Here is a 16,023-nt window from a genome sequence, read left to right on the forward strand (position 1 = left end):
TTGTTTTTTGGGGATTTTCTTCAGCTAATTTATTCTTTTGCAGGAATTACTAATTAAGGGAATGCAGTACTCACTCCAAAGTAAGACTTTACTGATATTCTGTACTTTTCAGTAAGAAATTATGACCAATTTATTGGAATTTAAAGCAAAGACTTCACGTTTCTCTGGCTTACTTTGAACAGGGCTGGGTGCTGCAGAAGGACTGTGATGAAAATGAAGAGGATTTTAAAAACTCCAAACACCCTTTTGGCTATTTTAGATGCTGGTGTTTGTGTCTGAGTCAGTCCCTTTCATTGAGAAATGCAGAGACTGGCAGCCTCTGCTGGATATCCATGTTAGACCCTGTATAATTCCATTTAGGATGGTATTTAAACACTTGTCCTTGGTATTTAAACTTTTGTCCTAAGCCAGTGTAAGTGATCCCTGTTGGATGTCACCCAGGCAGTTAACATGGAATCAAAAGCATTATTATAAAGCATTCTTAAGAGCCCTTCTTTCTTTTGAGGTTCTTCTCTTTTTTTAATTGACGAGCAATTCATTAACCACACCACCATCCAGCTTCTGATGGGGTGGTGGTTAAAAATGAGTGAAAGCTGAAGTGTTTTCCCTGTGCCCAACCCCTGTGTGTTGCAGAGGAGCGCCAGTACCGCTGTGAGGACTGTGACCAGCTCTTTGAGTCCAAGGCTGAGCTGGTGGACCACCAGAAGTTCCCCTGCAGCACACCTCACTCCGCCTTCTCCATGGTGGAGGAGGACTTCCAGAAGAAGCTCGAGAATGAGAATGACCTTCAGGATGTGCATGAAATCCAGGAGTGTAAAGAGTGTGACCAAGTCTTCCCAGACTTACAAAGGTAGGAGAAGGTGTTTAAAACGTGATTGAACAGGGCAGATCCTGTGATGGCTTCAGTTGGATCATGCAGGGCATCAGGACCTGATAAATTCACCTTCTACAGAAACCAAAGATGAAGATGAGCAGGATTTCTATGCCAGCTGGTGGTTTATGGTATGAAAAGCTGTAGAGTCTAAATCATTTGGTCCTTGTGCTTGAAGTCCTTAGTGAGTACCTTAGATTAAGAGCTGGATCTTTAAATCAGATCTGAACTGGGCTGATTGCAGTGAAATCACAGGAGTGGTTCTACTTCCCATCCACTGAGGTCTGGGTTCCTTAATCTTAGGTAGAAATAATTTGGAGCATCTCTGAGTGTTGTTCATTGATGTTACCAATTTTGTCTTAGCAAACAAGGCATTTTAGTTAGAGATGGGTTCTAGATGTTAATAAATATGTCTGTTTGTTGATATTTAGTTTTAGCTGTATGGCCATGGAACACCAGGGTTTGTTGTTTTCTTAAATTTATCTCTGTTAAAATAGACAGACATGTGTGCATATGTACTCAAAATACACATAGAATGTAAACAGTGCAACTTTCCTGTCACTATAGTTTCTGTGATAACTTAAAATACAATATTGCAGTGCAGATTAACAGCAAATTTTGCGAGTTGCTGGAAGATACTGAGAGTTCACAGGAATCTTTGCAGCACATCCCTTACAGATTCACATCTTGGTGATTTCTTGACCTGGTGAAGGATAAGCTCAAGCAATGTTTGACAGTAATGTTGAGACATCTCAATAGCAAGGTCCTGGGCCAGATGCTCTGCTGAGATGGGGTGGTGCCTTTTGTAGGAAGCTGGTTGATATCCAGGATCTCCTGTTTTCAGTCTTAGCACCATTCCCACACTCCCATCCTCTCTTCTTGGGTTTTTTTCCAGTTATGTGGGCACAACCAGAGTAACTGTGAACTGCCCTTTTTCAGCACAGCAGTGTGTGAATCGTTTGCCCTTTAAAAGCTGGCTTGTCAATTTAGAACATTTTGTGTGTTTTCACAGCTAGTCCATGGTCCAGGATCTCATGGTGTCTGTTGGAGGTTAGCATGGTTTTCTGCCTGCCCAGAGTTGGTTCCTTTGGATGATTGCTCCTGGGTGCTCCAGGTGCTGGTTCTGCAAGATGGAGCCCTCCTTCCCAAAAGAGAGATGTTCCTTCACTCCTCTCCTTGGAGCAGTTACCCCAGCATCCTGTGCCATGTCTTAGATCAGAGGATGATCCTGGCACTTGGACAGAACTGCTGACACCGAAATTGAAACGTGATGTGCCAAACATCACTCCCCAGTGTAGCTCACCCCGCAGAGCAGGAATTTGTGCAGGCACAAGGTCTTGTTCCCTGGCTGATGTTGGGCAGTGTGTGGCTCCATGTATCTGATTTTCAGTCTGAGGGATTGATTCCAAGGGGCTGCTGGAGGCAGATCAGGTCAGAAGAATTTCCAGCAGCCAGTGAGGCAGGACTCTGGTCTGTGAGGTTTTTTCACGTTGGGAGTTATTCCGTGCTAAAGTTCTTTTCTCCCTGCAAATGAGAGGATGATATCTAACCTATGGGAACCATTGAGGAAATGTAAATTTAGCTTAAAATATTAAATATTGAAGAGAAAGGGCAGAAAACAAAGAAGGAGCCATCATAAATAGATGGGCAGTACTGTGAGAAAGAGTGAAAAATGAGAGTGAATGCAGCCGTTCTCAGAACTTGTGAATTATTGAAAGGCTCATACACCACACAGACAGTCCACTGCAAAAAAATGCCAAAGTGTGCTGTATGGAGATTATAGAACACAAAAAGCCCAAATGAGCTGTGCTTGAGGGTGTGAGTGATTACATGGAGAAGTAGCTGAGCAGGAAGATGGGGTGTTGGGTCCAGGAGAGCTCAGTGCTGGTGATCACGGAGCCACGGCAGAGTCCAGGAGCTGCTGCCACAGCCAGAGACAAGAACCCCTCTAGGTCTTATTACAATTTTTTTTACATCAATTTTTATAAAAGTGTTAGGAGGAGAAGCCAGAATTATTTTTCCTCCCCAAAAGAAGAAGAGGGGTAGGAGTAAGAGCATCTGCAGAGTGAAAGCATTTCCATTGCCTGGGGCTGAGAGTGGAGGCTGCTGTTTGGGCTGTAACCCCAGCAGGTTTTGTCACTGATTCAGCAGAGATCAGTGAGAACTTCATGTACAATCAGTTTGGGCATCCCAGGCTAAAATTCCCACCTTCCAGTGGGTTTTCTGTGAATCCACTCATGCATTGTGCAGTGATCTTCCATCAGGCAGTGGTGCGAGTTATGACTCTGTATGTGACCAAGCAATACAGGTGTTTAAAAATGCACATTTGCCACAAATGAATGATAAAAATTCAGAGACAAAAATTAATTTAAAGATATGCAACAGAATTTGATTATCCTAATAACAGACCGAATAAACCACTAAGAAATGAATGACTAAGCAACCACACTATTGCACACAGTTAATAATGATAACTATTAATAATAATAATAAAGTTAATTACTTCAGTTGTGGTGTACCTTATCTAGAGGCTTCTTAAACTCATCCTGTCCTACTCCAGAGGAGTTATTCCTCATCTATTCCTGCTGTAAGAAAAATTGACTCCCATAAAAGGAGTGGATTTATGGCAGGTGGTGGCATCCAAGGTGTGTTTAGAGGCAAAGTCGTAAGGCAGAAATAATTCAGACTGCAGGGAAGAATTACCAGAGTGAAATACTGAGAGATGTATGAAATAATCTCCTTGGGGAGCGATGGCAGCAGCATCTCCTGGAGCATTTGCAAGTGGCCTGGCAAAACATGAGAGGATGTGTTATTCTGGTGGGGAGAAGGAGGTTCTGCCTCCTGGCTGGGGTGAGCCTGGAACTCACAGGACTTATTTCTGTCAGGATTGGGCCTTTGGGGCTTTTTAATGTTTTTTTCTATTGGCTGTAACTATGTGCTCTGCTCTCTCCTCTTCCTATAAACCCTCATCTCATTGAGGCCTGTTCCTGTTTCCACAGCCTGGAGAAGCACATGCTGTCACACAGTGAGGAGAGGGAGTACAAGTGTGACCAGTGCCCCAAAGCTTTTAACTGGAAGTCCAACTTGATCCGTCACCAGATGTCCCACGACAGCGGGAAGCACTACGAGTGTGAGAACTGTGCCAAGGTACAGTGAATTTCTAGGCTGCCTGGCACTTCTTGTGCTGCTGGATGCAGGGGAGCATGGAAGTGGGGGTACCCCAGGATGGGATGCAGGAGGGCACAGGGCTTCTGCCATGCTCCAGATGGTTTCTCAAGGATTTTCACTTTTCCTTTGAAAATATCTTGTTTTTCTTTCCTTTTTGATTTGGAAAAGGTTTTGGCTGTGGAGTCTGAAATGGGCACTGATGAAGGATGAGCTCAGGGCGAGGGCTTGGCTCCTTGAGAGGATTATTGGGGTGTAAGAGGGTCAGTGAAGGGAGAGAACCCCCAGGGAAACACAGGGCAGAGGATTCCCTGGGCTGTGTGCCAGCTGCTGGGACCAGAAACTCCAGGACACTACTGCAATATGAATCAAAAATAAGCAATAGCAATGCACCCCTGCACTGAGTACAACTCTCATCTCTAAAGCATCTCCATCACTTCCCAGCACTGGGCTTGCTGTGGGGATTATTTATATAGGACGTGGTACTCGGCATTGCTTTTTATCAGATTTCCAAAGCTTGGCCCTTTTGTATGAGGACTTACTTGGTTTTAGGTAGATTTGCTGCAATAATGGGAATTTCATATTGAGCTGACACTTTATAAGATGTAACCAAGTTTCTAGCTCTGGGTTGTGTACAGGATTACTTGTTGTCACACATTGAGGTATCAGTATAAAGTATTTCTATTGCAATAACGCTTAGAGGTTTCAAGCAGCCACATTTCACTCATTTCCCATGAAGTCCCTGACCTCAAATGTGCAATTTCTAGTGGCAAAGTCAAATGCATCTGCTGCAAAGGGGTTAACAGACCCACACAACACTTGGGTGATCCTGGGAAACTGAGGCCCCTTCCTGCAGGCACAGCTCCCATCGCTGGCCATTAGTGAGGGTTTTAATCTTAGAATACTCCCAGAAATCACTCCAAGGTTTGAATTTTAAAAGACTTGTAATAACTGGCTTCTTCTGCAGTCAAGTTTCTTGGTTAATCAGTACTCATTTCCTAGCAGGTTTTCACGGACCCCAGCAACCTCCAGAGGCACATTCGTTCCCAGCATGTGGGGGCTCGTGCTCACGCTTGTCCAGAGTGTGGCAAAACCTTTGCCACTTCTTCAGGCCTCAAACAGCATAAACACATCCACAGCAGTGTCAAACCTTTCATATGTAAGTCTTTAACTAAGTGTCTTTGGTTAAGTGTTGTTTCTCTTGCCGTAAAGCAGCACAGTCTGGAAGCAGGAGATTGTGTTCTGCTCCCTTTGAATTTCCCACCCGTGCCTCAAGGGCTGTGAGTTCCTGCATGAGCTCTGGGTAACTTGTGATCTACTGCAAGGAGTTATTTTCATGTGATTTTCCTTTTCAGACAGACACTGTGTGCTGTAGAAATGTGTACCTGTTGTCCTGGGGATGTTTTTCCACGCACAGATGAACAGTGAGGAGTGGGATTTAGCCAGAAGGAGCCGTGCCAGGCTCGGTGGCTGCAGCCTCATTGCTCTGCACCATGCTGAGCTGGCTGCTCTCCTCCTGATTTAGGAGCAGATTTTGGGCTGCAGAATCTCCTCAGCAGATGCCATGATTTGCTGGAGTTGGAAAACAAATCCCAGAGGCAGTGAGACTCATCTTCCCACCTTCCTCGATGCTCCTTGGCATGCCCAAAGTTCAAGGACTGAGTTGAGCTGTTAGATCTTCACTAACAGCTTCTCCAGCAATTAAACTTTCCTTGGATGTGAGCCTGGTTCTGTACTGGGCTTAAATGGGATCCTCAGCACTTCACAGGTGGCATTTGCTGCTGAGCCAGACCCTGCCTGGGAAGGGTGCAGGTTGCTTTCCCTCCCTTTCACCAGGGAAGCAGAGGTAGAAAATACTTTAAAATATTGTTCTTGGTAGTGCTACTCTCCACCACAGCCTTTTAAGGCACCTGCTGTGACTTGTACCTTGACCATCTCCTCTACTTGTCTGCTAAACCTCTCAATCTTTTGCTGCTCTCAACAATAATTTACTGAAATGTCTGCACCACACCTGTGAAAAGCATTGGCCACAAGCCAATATATTTCCTCAAGAGGAGGAGTATTGGCTTAAACAACTCATTTGTGCAAAATCTGTAACCTGCCATTGGATTAGGAATACTTTTGCTTTGGACTCCTTCAATGAGGAAATGTATAAATAGATGCAATGTTAAATATCACTAGTGATTTTTAAAGCTGATTGCAGATTAAATGATTACACTTAATTAGAAAACTAACTTTTAGTTAGGTAGGGACTTCCCAGGTGGGTCTATAGCAACATCCTATGTAGAAGTCTCTTAAGTGGAACCTCCCATGAACAAAATAATCTCTCAAATGCTTTTTTTGCTATTTTCCTGATAAACCAAAACAACAACTGGTGTTCTTCACATGTAGCATGAGGGATGAAACCCCACGGAGCAGCCTAGGGATAACAGCCGTGTGATTGCAGAACAAAAAGCTTTGGACACCACATGTTTGGTGGCTTTGCCGAGCCGTGAGAGGGAGGTAGGGTCACCTAGAGCAGATATCTGCTTTCCACCAGAAGGCCACACACCATGATTTACTCGTACCAGTGTGTTTATGGCAACTGTCTCTTATTACAGTGTGCCGCCCAAGCTTGAGTGAAAACTCACCAACACCAAGGTAATTACTGACTGCCTTCACAAAATCTCCAGCCTCCCCAAATAGAAACCACATGCCATAATAGACTGAACATATTCTAAATAGTACTTACAGTAATTTTTTTAATAAGCAGAAAATATGCAAACTTAACTGCTGGTTAATTTGGGGTCCAGAGAAAATCACCGTACAGAGTGCAAGTAGGCACGAGATTAATTTTTTGCAATTTTTTGAGCCAGACTGGGTTTTGTGTTAAACCTGAGATCTGTAGAGCAATAAAAGCTGCAAGGAGGGAAGCTTCTCTCACAAGTCAGTTGCTTAAAAGTACGGCAGTGAGATTTAAAGGGTGTGATAAGGTGCAACAGCAGAAATCAAACCCAGCTTCTGTTGCTTTCATACATGGAAACAATTAAAGTTGATAACTAACCCCCCAGTCTACTGAAGTTTAAGTCATGTGATGAAAAGGAGATTTATCCTGGCTCTTGGGAATATCCATGGAGGTGTCACAGTCAGTTTGGACACAGAGACTCCTCCAGAATCCCCGTGGCTTTGGGTGTGCATCTCACTGATGCTGTGCTGCACCCAGGCTTCAGGTGACAGTCCCCAAGAGGAAGAGAACTCCAGGGAGCAAGGGCTTCCTTCCACCTGGGCACAAAATTTCTTTGCCAGCCCTTAGAGCCTGTGGATTAAATACAATGCCTGTTGAATGCAAGAGGCACCTTCAGCAAGGCTCATTAAATAGTCTTACATAACTTCCATGCTCAAAAAGGTAAATTGTTGGTACAGCTGTTAATTGCTTGTTGAGATTATAATAGTAAATATTTATGTATTTTAATGGTGTTGCCATTATTGATTTGATTTAGTTTAAAAACTGAGATAAAATGCATTTAGTCAAATTAGTAATTTGCATGTCCCTTAATAGCCTTGAAAGCCTCCTGTAAGGATATTTTAAAATTTTAAGTGCATATTTTTGCTTTTCTCCAGAGTAGAATATTTCTTGATTCTGTTGAATTTGGAATATATTAACAGACAACAATAGTTTAATAATGTACCAGTGTTCTTTAAGGGAGAACTTTCCAGATTTTAGGAAGACCTAATCTGTGCCAATACCCTTCTTTTCAGTCCTTTTCCAACCTCCAGCCAACCTGATCAAAGCCTTATCTTTAATAAAGCCATGTGAATAAGCAGGATCTCAACACAACCTGATAGAAAGTCAAAAGTTCATAAAGCATGAATTCTTTTTAATTTTACAATAGCCTGTCCTTGGAAATGCATGCATTTGAGATATTTCTTTTTCTGGAAAAATACATATTACTATATTTATATCCTGCTTTACACGTGGGAGAGGAGTAGATTCATAATATCCAGGATGGAGCTTGTGTGAGCCTATGGGTGCAACACTGGAGTCACCATTTGGGTCAGTTTAATTTTGGTTGTTGTGATCAACGTGATGGGAGCTGGGGGAAATTACTGTGTAAAACTTCAACAGCGAAGGTAAGGGGCTTGATTCTGTACCCTGGAGTGTGGAACAGAAATCTTATGCCTGCAATTAGGTCAAAACTAGGAGAAAATTGCATAAAAATAAGAGCTTCATATTTCAAAAATGAATGATAAATAATTCTATATTAAATTAAAAATATATGTTTAATAGGCAAATAAATTATTTTTTAAAGGGAGAAAAACTACTTAACAAAAGAAAATCAAACATTTTCAAGAAACTAGAATAATCTCTTCTTATCCTTCTTGTCTCTCTCATTTCTTTCTCTTCTATATTTTTTCCCTCTCTCTTTTTGTTTTATTTTTGATTTTCTCTCTCTAATTTCTTGCCTTTCCTTGTGAATGAAGGTTTCCAGCAGGAACAGTAACCGATCCACAGAAACAAACCTTCTTCCTGAATTACTGCACTGCAAATTTCCTGTGTTTGGGCCCGATCCTGCAGCCTTTACCCCACGAATTGTCCCAGGGATGTCAGTGTGGGATGTGAGCAGGGGAAAAACGGGTGGATGGGGCAGGATCAGGCCCGGGAACAATAGGAGCATTGTTGGTGAGATATGAGCAGGCTGCTGAAGAGGTAAACAGTTAGGAGATGACAACAAGTGGTGGATTTTCTCAAGGGCAGGGATTTGGAGGAGCAGGAAGGTTAGCGTGGGCCCCGGTGCGAGTGGAAGTTAGAGGACGTGATTGCAGTTCATGGGAACCAAGAGTGCAGGATGGGATACATTCAATTCAGTTTCCTCTGCAGGCTTAAAATAGAGCCATTGTAAATTATGTCAGACTGTCTCAAATCATGAAAATGATTGTTAAAAAGGCCTCAGAATACACAATGCGTATTGTTGTGCGGCTTTGATGTGTGAAAGATGAGAGTTTATGATATAACACAAATTAAATAAAAATAAAGTGGCCACATGCTTTTTCCTGACTGGGAAAAAAGAAAAAAAAAAAAAAAAAAAAAAGGATTTATTGCAGAGGGATAACAGTGCTTGCTGATAGTGTTGCTGCTTTGTTTTTAAACAAGTCTGGAACTGATACTGTTAGAAGCAAGGTAGTGCAGTGGTACAGACAAATTCTGGCATAAAGAAGAGCACAAGACACAGCACAGCCTTGGGACTTGCCAAATGCTCCAGCTCATCCAAAGGATGCTAAGAAAGGACATAAAAAGGCACTGGGGAACTAAGTATTGCCCTCTTCCAAACTCCACTTGCAGACTCTGAACTTGGTTGCTGCCCCAATTTGCTCCCTAAGGTTTGTAGCAGCCAGAAAATCAGGAGCCTGCAAAATCCTGTTTGCCTCGGTGATGTGAGTGACTCTGTCGTGTCTCACTGCACTGCCAGGACCGCTCCCAGCCTCCTGCCACTGTGGAAGGGTCCTGGAAGCTCCAGCCTGGCACAGGCTAGATCAAGCCCTGACCTCAAGGTAGATCTGCTCCCCTGGGTGTTCCCAGGCTTTCTCCCAAGTGCTGCATTTGTGAGACTGAAATCATTCTCATCCCAGAAGTGTTTGAAAGGAAATTCATCAGGCTGTCACTGAGCATCAGAGGTGCAAATAAAGAGAAGCTTCATTCTTAAAGGGAATTGCTGTTGAAATATGGTCTATTGTGACATGTGCAACAGGCAAATTAGCAATATTAAGACCAGGAAAGTTAAGATGTGTAATTTAGAGTTACAGCAGGCACCTGTAAGCACTGTATGCATTGCATGAATAGAAATGCAGTTGGACGTATGAGAGTACTGAGGTTTTCCAGGTTCCAGCCTGGACTTCCATGAGATTAAATTTTTCATTGTAAGTAGAAAAAACAATAATGTTTGTTACATTTATACTTGGAAATAGGAAATACCTGCTTGTCTCCTCCTTCACCTCTTCCCTATTCTTGCAGAGTGAAAGCTCTGTGAGACAGCTTCATCTCTGTCTGGTCCTGCAAATATTTATTTTAATGATTCATTTCCACATGGGAATAGTGACATAAATGGATGCTGTTTGGAGACACCTGTGCTCTCACACAGGAGCACCGTGGGTTCGTGCGGGGTCACAGCACGGGGTCGCGGCTCCTGGGGGGCTCTGGGGGCTCTTGCAACCTGGAGTAATGGTACTGAATGTGCAATGCAAAGAGCAGACGAGGAGAGTGTGTCTTTTAGAGATTCCAGACCTTTTCTGCTTGGCTGGAGCGGGTTTTGGTGCTGTCTTGTGCCATTTGTCTGCTCGGGTGCGTTGCTTTGGAGAGCGCTCGTGCTTTTGTACATCTCTGTCCCCAGACCTCTCCCTACGGCTTCCTCATTGACATTTGGCGGGTGAAAAATGGTGTTATTTGCACAACTTTGAGGGTGGGGGCAATTACCACAAAGCCTGAGATGTGTTGTTGTTGTTGTTTACATACAGGTGAGGTCTGCCATAAATCCTATACTCAGTTTTCAAACCTTTGTCGTCATAAGCGCATGCATGCTGATTGCAGAACCCAAATCAAGTGCAAAGACTGTGGACAAATGTTCAGCACTACGTCTTCCTTAAATAAACACAGGAGATTTTGTGAGGGCAAGAACCATTTTGCAGCAGGAGGATTTTTTGGCCAAGGCATTTCTCTTCCTGGAACCCCAGCTATGGATAAAACGTCCATGGTTAATATGAATCATGCAAATCCGGGCCTTGCTGACTATTTTGGAGCCAATAGGCATCCTGCTGGTCTTACCTTTCCAACAGCTCCTGGATTTTCTTTTAGCTTCCCCGGTCTGTTTCCTTCAGGCTTGTACCACAGGCCACCTTTGCTACCTACTAGTTCTCCTGTTAAAGGACTTCCGAGCGCAGATCAGACAAACAAAAGCCAAAGTCCCCTCATGACAAATCCTCAGATACTGCCAGCCACCCAGGATATTTTGAAGGCACTAAATAAACAACCATCAGTAGGGGAGAATAAGCCAGTGGAGCTTCAACCAGAAGGGTCCTCTGAAGAGAGGCCGCATGAGAAACTCAGTGACCAGTCAGAGAGTAGTGACCTTGACCTTGACGATGTCAGTACCCCCAGTGGCAGTGACCTGGAAACCACCTCGGGCTCTGATCTGGAAAGTGACATTGAAAGTGAGAAAGAGAAATTTAAAGAAAATGGTAAAATGTTCAAAGACAAAGTAAGCTCTCTGCAGAGCCTGGCGTCAATAAATAATAAGAAAGACCACAGCAATCATTCCATTTTCTCACCATCCTTAGAGGAGCAGACTGCGGTGTCAGGAGCGGTGAATGATTCTATAAAGGCTATTGCTTCTATTGCTGAAAAGTACTTTGGTTCAACAGGACTTGTGGGGCTGCAAGACAAAAAAGTCGGAGCCTTACCTTACCCTTCCATGTTTCCCCTCCCGTTTTTTCCAGCATTCTCTCAATCAATGTATCCATTTCCTGATAGAGACTTGAGACCGTTACCCTTGAAAGTGGAGCCCCAATCACCCAGTGAAATTAAGAAGATCCCAAAGGGAAGCTCTGAGTCTCCCTTTGACCTCACCATAAAACGTAAGGAGGAGAAGCCACTTACTCCCATCCCCTCCAAGCCAGCAGCCCCCTCTGCATCCAGCCAGGACCAGCCTCTGGATCTCAGCATGGGCAGCCGAAGCCGAGCCAGCAGCACGAAACAAGCCGAGCCTCGGAAAAACCACGTCTTTGGAGAGAAGAAAGGAGGAGACCTCGAGCAAAGGAAAGCTTCAGAATCCTCTTTGCAGCACGCCAGGCCCACCCCGTTCTTTATGGATCCCATATACAGGTAAAGGACTCTCTGCTGCCTTTGGTGCAGGCAGCCAGGTCTGCCAAAGCTGCCACCCTGTCCCCTCCCCAGTGTCCCCTGGAGGTGCCACTGCAGTGCCAGGGCATGGGGGGCTCAGGCCTGTACATCCTCTTCTCATCCCAGCTGCTCCAAGTGAGTCATGGGACTGGCAATACTGCAATTAGCAAACCCTCGTTGCTGGGAGTCATTAGTTTGACATGCAGAGGTTGAATATATTCTCTTACCCATAAATGAGTTGGCATTGGTATTGAATGTTTGTTTATTTGATGTCACTGGTTTGCCTGAAATCCATTTTCTTGCAAAACTCTGCCTGCTCTGTCTTCCCCTGGAGGTGACAGTGCCTGTCCCCAGGGCACCCCTTGTACTCTACTTTTCCAGCTCCTCTTGAATTCTAGAGGAGTTTCTCACAAGTACAACAAAGAAACACATTGGCCCTAAAGGGTATTAAGTGTGTGAGAATTATTTCTGCCCTTTTTTACCATTATTTAAGTACTGGGTTGATTACTTCAGGCATTTAATTTATAGAATTGAAGGCACAGCATCCTTGTGTGTACAAAGCCTCACCAATGCGCTCCTTAGTCATAGAACCATCACAGAAAGGCTTGGGTTGGAAGGGGCTTTAAAGCTCATCTGATTCCAGCCCCCTTCCACTCCACCAGGCTGTGCAGCTCCCCATCCCTGGTCTACCTTGTGAAATCAATGGAAGCCTCATTGTTGGCTTTGAAAGGTGCACACTGTCAGTGAGATGAGATTTTAAAAACCAATGGTAAAATCCAGACCTCCTGGTGTTTCCCAGCAGAACTGAGATGGATCTCACTGGGATGTGAATTTCACCTGCATCCTGTGTGTCAGCCCCCCTTTGCCCTTTCTGCTCATATATCTATAATGAGTCAAAGTCATGCATCTAAATTAGTTTAGAGAAATATTAGCCATAAAAATTTGTGTCTGTAATATAAATGAATGATTTTACAGCCTCTTGTTAAAAAAAAAAAGGATACTGCCATGTAAATTATGTTAATTTATTACTTTGACTGAAAAAAAAATGCTGTGGGCAAAGTTTTTGGAGAGTGCTGGTGCATAAGACAACAAGTGTGCATTATGAAGAAACAGGATATGATGCTATTTACTGAGATGCTTTTATTCATGCCAGATTGATATCTGTGTTAGACCATAAGTTCTCTTTGCGTCATATTCACTTTAAATGCCTGAAGCAGCGGAAATAATGATCTGTGTTTTATGGCCCTGCATTACCAACTAATTAAATTGCATTTCCAACTCCCCTGCCCAGGGCAGAGGGGTTGGAACTAGATGGTCTTTAGGGTCCCTTCCAACCCAAACCATTCTGTGATCCTACATTTTTGTGATTTTAATGGAATCTGTACAAATTCTGGCAGCACAGCACGAGGCCAGTTGTTCCTGAGCCTTGAACAGCACTATTCGTTCATGAAACCATGTACACCAGTAACAGAAAAAACAAAATCCTCAAATTTCCACTCTGTTTCTGAATTATCCACGCTGGGTTTTGCTGCCACGAGTGAATTGCAGGATCTGTTGCTGGCAGCTCAAGGTCAGGGTGTTCCTACAAGCCCACCTTTCTTGCTGGGCTTTCTTTCCACCTTTCTCAGAGCCCTGCTTGACCTTGGCTGTGCACAGGGGAGGTTTCCAGGGTGGTGGCTGTGATGTTGTGTGTGGACAGATGCAAGGGACCCCATTGCTCAAGGCTCTGTTGCCTTGAATTCCGCTCCTCTTAGTGCTGAGCCTTCTCAGTTGCCTTATTTCGTTATAAAAGTGCTTGGTAGTTAGTCATTGGTTCCTATTACAATGGTTATCAATCTTTTGAAATGGGATTATTCCCTGTATAAATGGTATAATCCACTTTAAAGGTGATTCCCAGCCCCACCCTGGCAGTAATGAGCTGTGTGTGGGAATCAAGACTTGAGTGTCCTCCCTTATCTTTTATTGTTATCTCCTTGAAACAAATTGTTTGACATGTAATTGCCTGTTTTAAACCTGAGTAGCTGTAGTATGATTACTAATACCTGAGACTGATTCATCGCAAATAAATCTAATTTTAACATTTACAGAGTAGAAAAAAGAAAGCTAACTGACCCACTGGAAGCTTTAAAAGAGAAATACTTGAGACCTTCCCCAGGATTCTTGTTCCATCCACAAGTAAGTATTTTGGGAATTTTGATGTTGTAAACAAGCTTGTTGATGCTTCAAAGCAGGTGCAGAGAAATGAATGCAGTCTTAGTCATTTTTGGATTTCCTAAACCACACAGTTTTTGCTGAACCATTGTGGTGGAAAAGCGTAAGCATTGTTCTGAGCTTCTTGATGTTTTGCAGATGAAACAACATGTTTTGATTGTAGAGGAAGCCAGATTCGAGCTGAATGTGTCTTTTAGAACCATTTTCCTCCAAAACCATAAGGTAGCTACCAACATTTGCAGCCCCTCGTGTCTTCAGCACTCTGCTGTGCTCTGAGCCAGGAGAGTCAATAGTGGCTACAGGGAGTCAATGCAGATTCAGAGTAAGGCCAGCAAAGCTGAGCATCCCACTTCAAAAGGGATTTCATTTTGTTTAAGGACTCTCATAAACGAGAGGAAAAGTTTCCAGCTGATGTTCCCAAGCCTCGCAGTGCAAATGCTCCACGGTTTCTTTGGGTTTCTGCAGTGTGTGCAGTGTGTGTAGGATCCCTGCTCCTCCATCCCTGAAGAGAGACTTTGTGAGGGCTTCTCCCTTGCTCACAGAACACAGTCCTGGATGAAAAACATTTAGGAGGGTGTCCCAAAGCAGTCTAACAGCTGTGATGTGTATGTGGTACAGAAAGAGGTTCTGTGTGCGAACTGTACGTTGCTTTTCTTCGCCAGCACCGCACCCTCATTATGTCTTCCTCCTCCTTGCTCAAGGAGATTTTGCTAAAAATCTTGGTTAAATCTTACACCTGAAATAAGATGCTCTGTGGTATTTACAGATTTGAAACTCCTTGCTGTGGGCTGTTTCTTCTTAGCAATGACAGCCTCTACACATCCTGTGTTTTAGGCACAGGACCATGAGCTGCTGTCTCTGGTTCAGGTTCCTCTGAATTCCCAGGCCAAACAGCCCAATTTTCTGCTACCACTTGCTTTTTTCTGTTCCCAATGAAGCCCTAAGCTGTTGTGTCCTAACTTGCATGGAATATATTCTGAAATATGGCACTTCTGCAGAACTGGGAAGAGCAGCTGGTAGCATATATGGTTGCAGGTGCACAAAAACACCCCTTTCCAGTTTTGATGTCTGAACAGTGTTGGATCTAAATATTAAAGTATTTAGTAGTAGTATTTACATGCCGTAAGTATTTATGGCATTATGTGAGTATTTATAAGCATTAAATAAGAATTTAAGATGTATTAAAATCACTGAGAATTTATATGCAAGGTTTAATAGCAGCTTAACACCTCCTGCTGAATTACCTTTAATAAGGTAGATCTGCCCAATTGGCAAAGCAAGTGAAAATTCCCCTTTAGTAGCAGCTAGTGCTGATGCACAAATATAGAAAATACCTTAATCTGCTTTTTGTCCCTGCTGTAAAACAGGCTGGTTCCTCCCCATCAAGTCAGTGATTCTGTTAGAGCAGCTAAGGAACTGTAAATTATGAGTAAATTACTTAAATGAGGGCATTTTAGATGGAAAAAGCAGGATTATTTTGCTTAGTGTTCTGTAGCTGTTCAGAAGCTGTAACTCAGAGGGGTTCAGTGATGTTGGATTTGGGGGTCCTGGAGGTGTTGGCTGCAGGTTGGACTGATGCCAGTGGTTGGTGGGATGGTCAGAGGGTGGGGAAGGGGCTGCTGGGCTGAAATTCACTGTTTGGAGTTTGGCTGTGTTGAAAGGAAAGGAGTTGGATGTTCTTTTATGTAGCACTGTGTGACTGAATTACCTGGGGAGCTGGGAGTCAGGCGAGGGTGTGGGGGTGAAATGGGGACATTGGGCATTTCCTGTTGATGGGAATGATGTCAGGCTTCCACCCTTGGTGTCTTGTGCCAAGGAACTGGTTGAATCTCTTGTTGGTGCCTGAGGAAGGTCCCAGGGCTGTCACCAAGTCCGTCACTGTGAGGAGGAGGAGGTGTCTGGTGCC

The 16,023-nt window shown here is 43.7% G+C and overlaps 1 protein-coding gene across 8 annotated transcripts in view; it reads left to right on the forward strand.

Moving 5' to 3' along the window:
- The window catches only part of MECOM (MDS1 and EVI1 complex locus), a 330,408-nt gene that overhangs the window by 294,367 nt on the left and 20,018 nt on the right, over nucleotides 1-16,023 (forward strand). For 4 of the 8 annotated variants that reach the window (XM_086843339.1, XM_086843341.1, XM_086843346.1 and 1 more), the window contains 5 exons: nucleotides 634-850; nucleotides 3,871-4,018; nucleotides 5,039-5,195; nucleotides 10,526-11,888; nucleotides 13,994-14,081. In XM_086843339.1, the coding sequence (XP_086699465.1) occupies nucleotides 634-850; nucleotides 3,871-4,018; nucleotides 5,039-5,195; nucleotides 10,526-11,888; nucleotides 13,994-14,081 (1,973 nt within the window). The remainder of the gene's footprint in view (nucleotides 1-633; nucleotides 851-3,870; nucleotides 4,019-5,038; nucleotides 5,196-10,525; nucleotides 11,889-13,993; nucleotides 14,082-16,023) is intronic. The other 4 variants (XM_086843342.1, XM_086843340.1, XM_086843343.1 and 1 more) reach the window with 1 other exon arrangement.

This window comes from Cyanistes caeruleus, chromosome 10, assembly GCF_971803275.1.
Source record: "Cyanistes caeruleus chromosome 10, bCyaCae1.hap1.1, whole genome shotgun sequence".
In the NCBI taxonomy this organism is placed as follows: Eukaryota; Metazoa; Chordata; class Aves; order Passeriformes; family Paridae; genus Cyanistes; species Cyanistes caeruleus.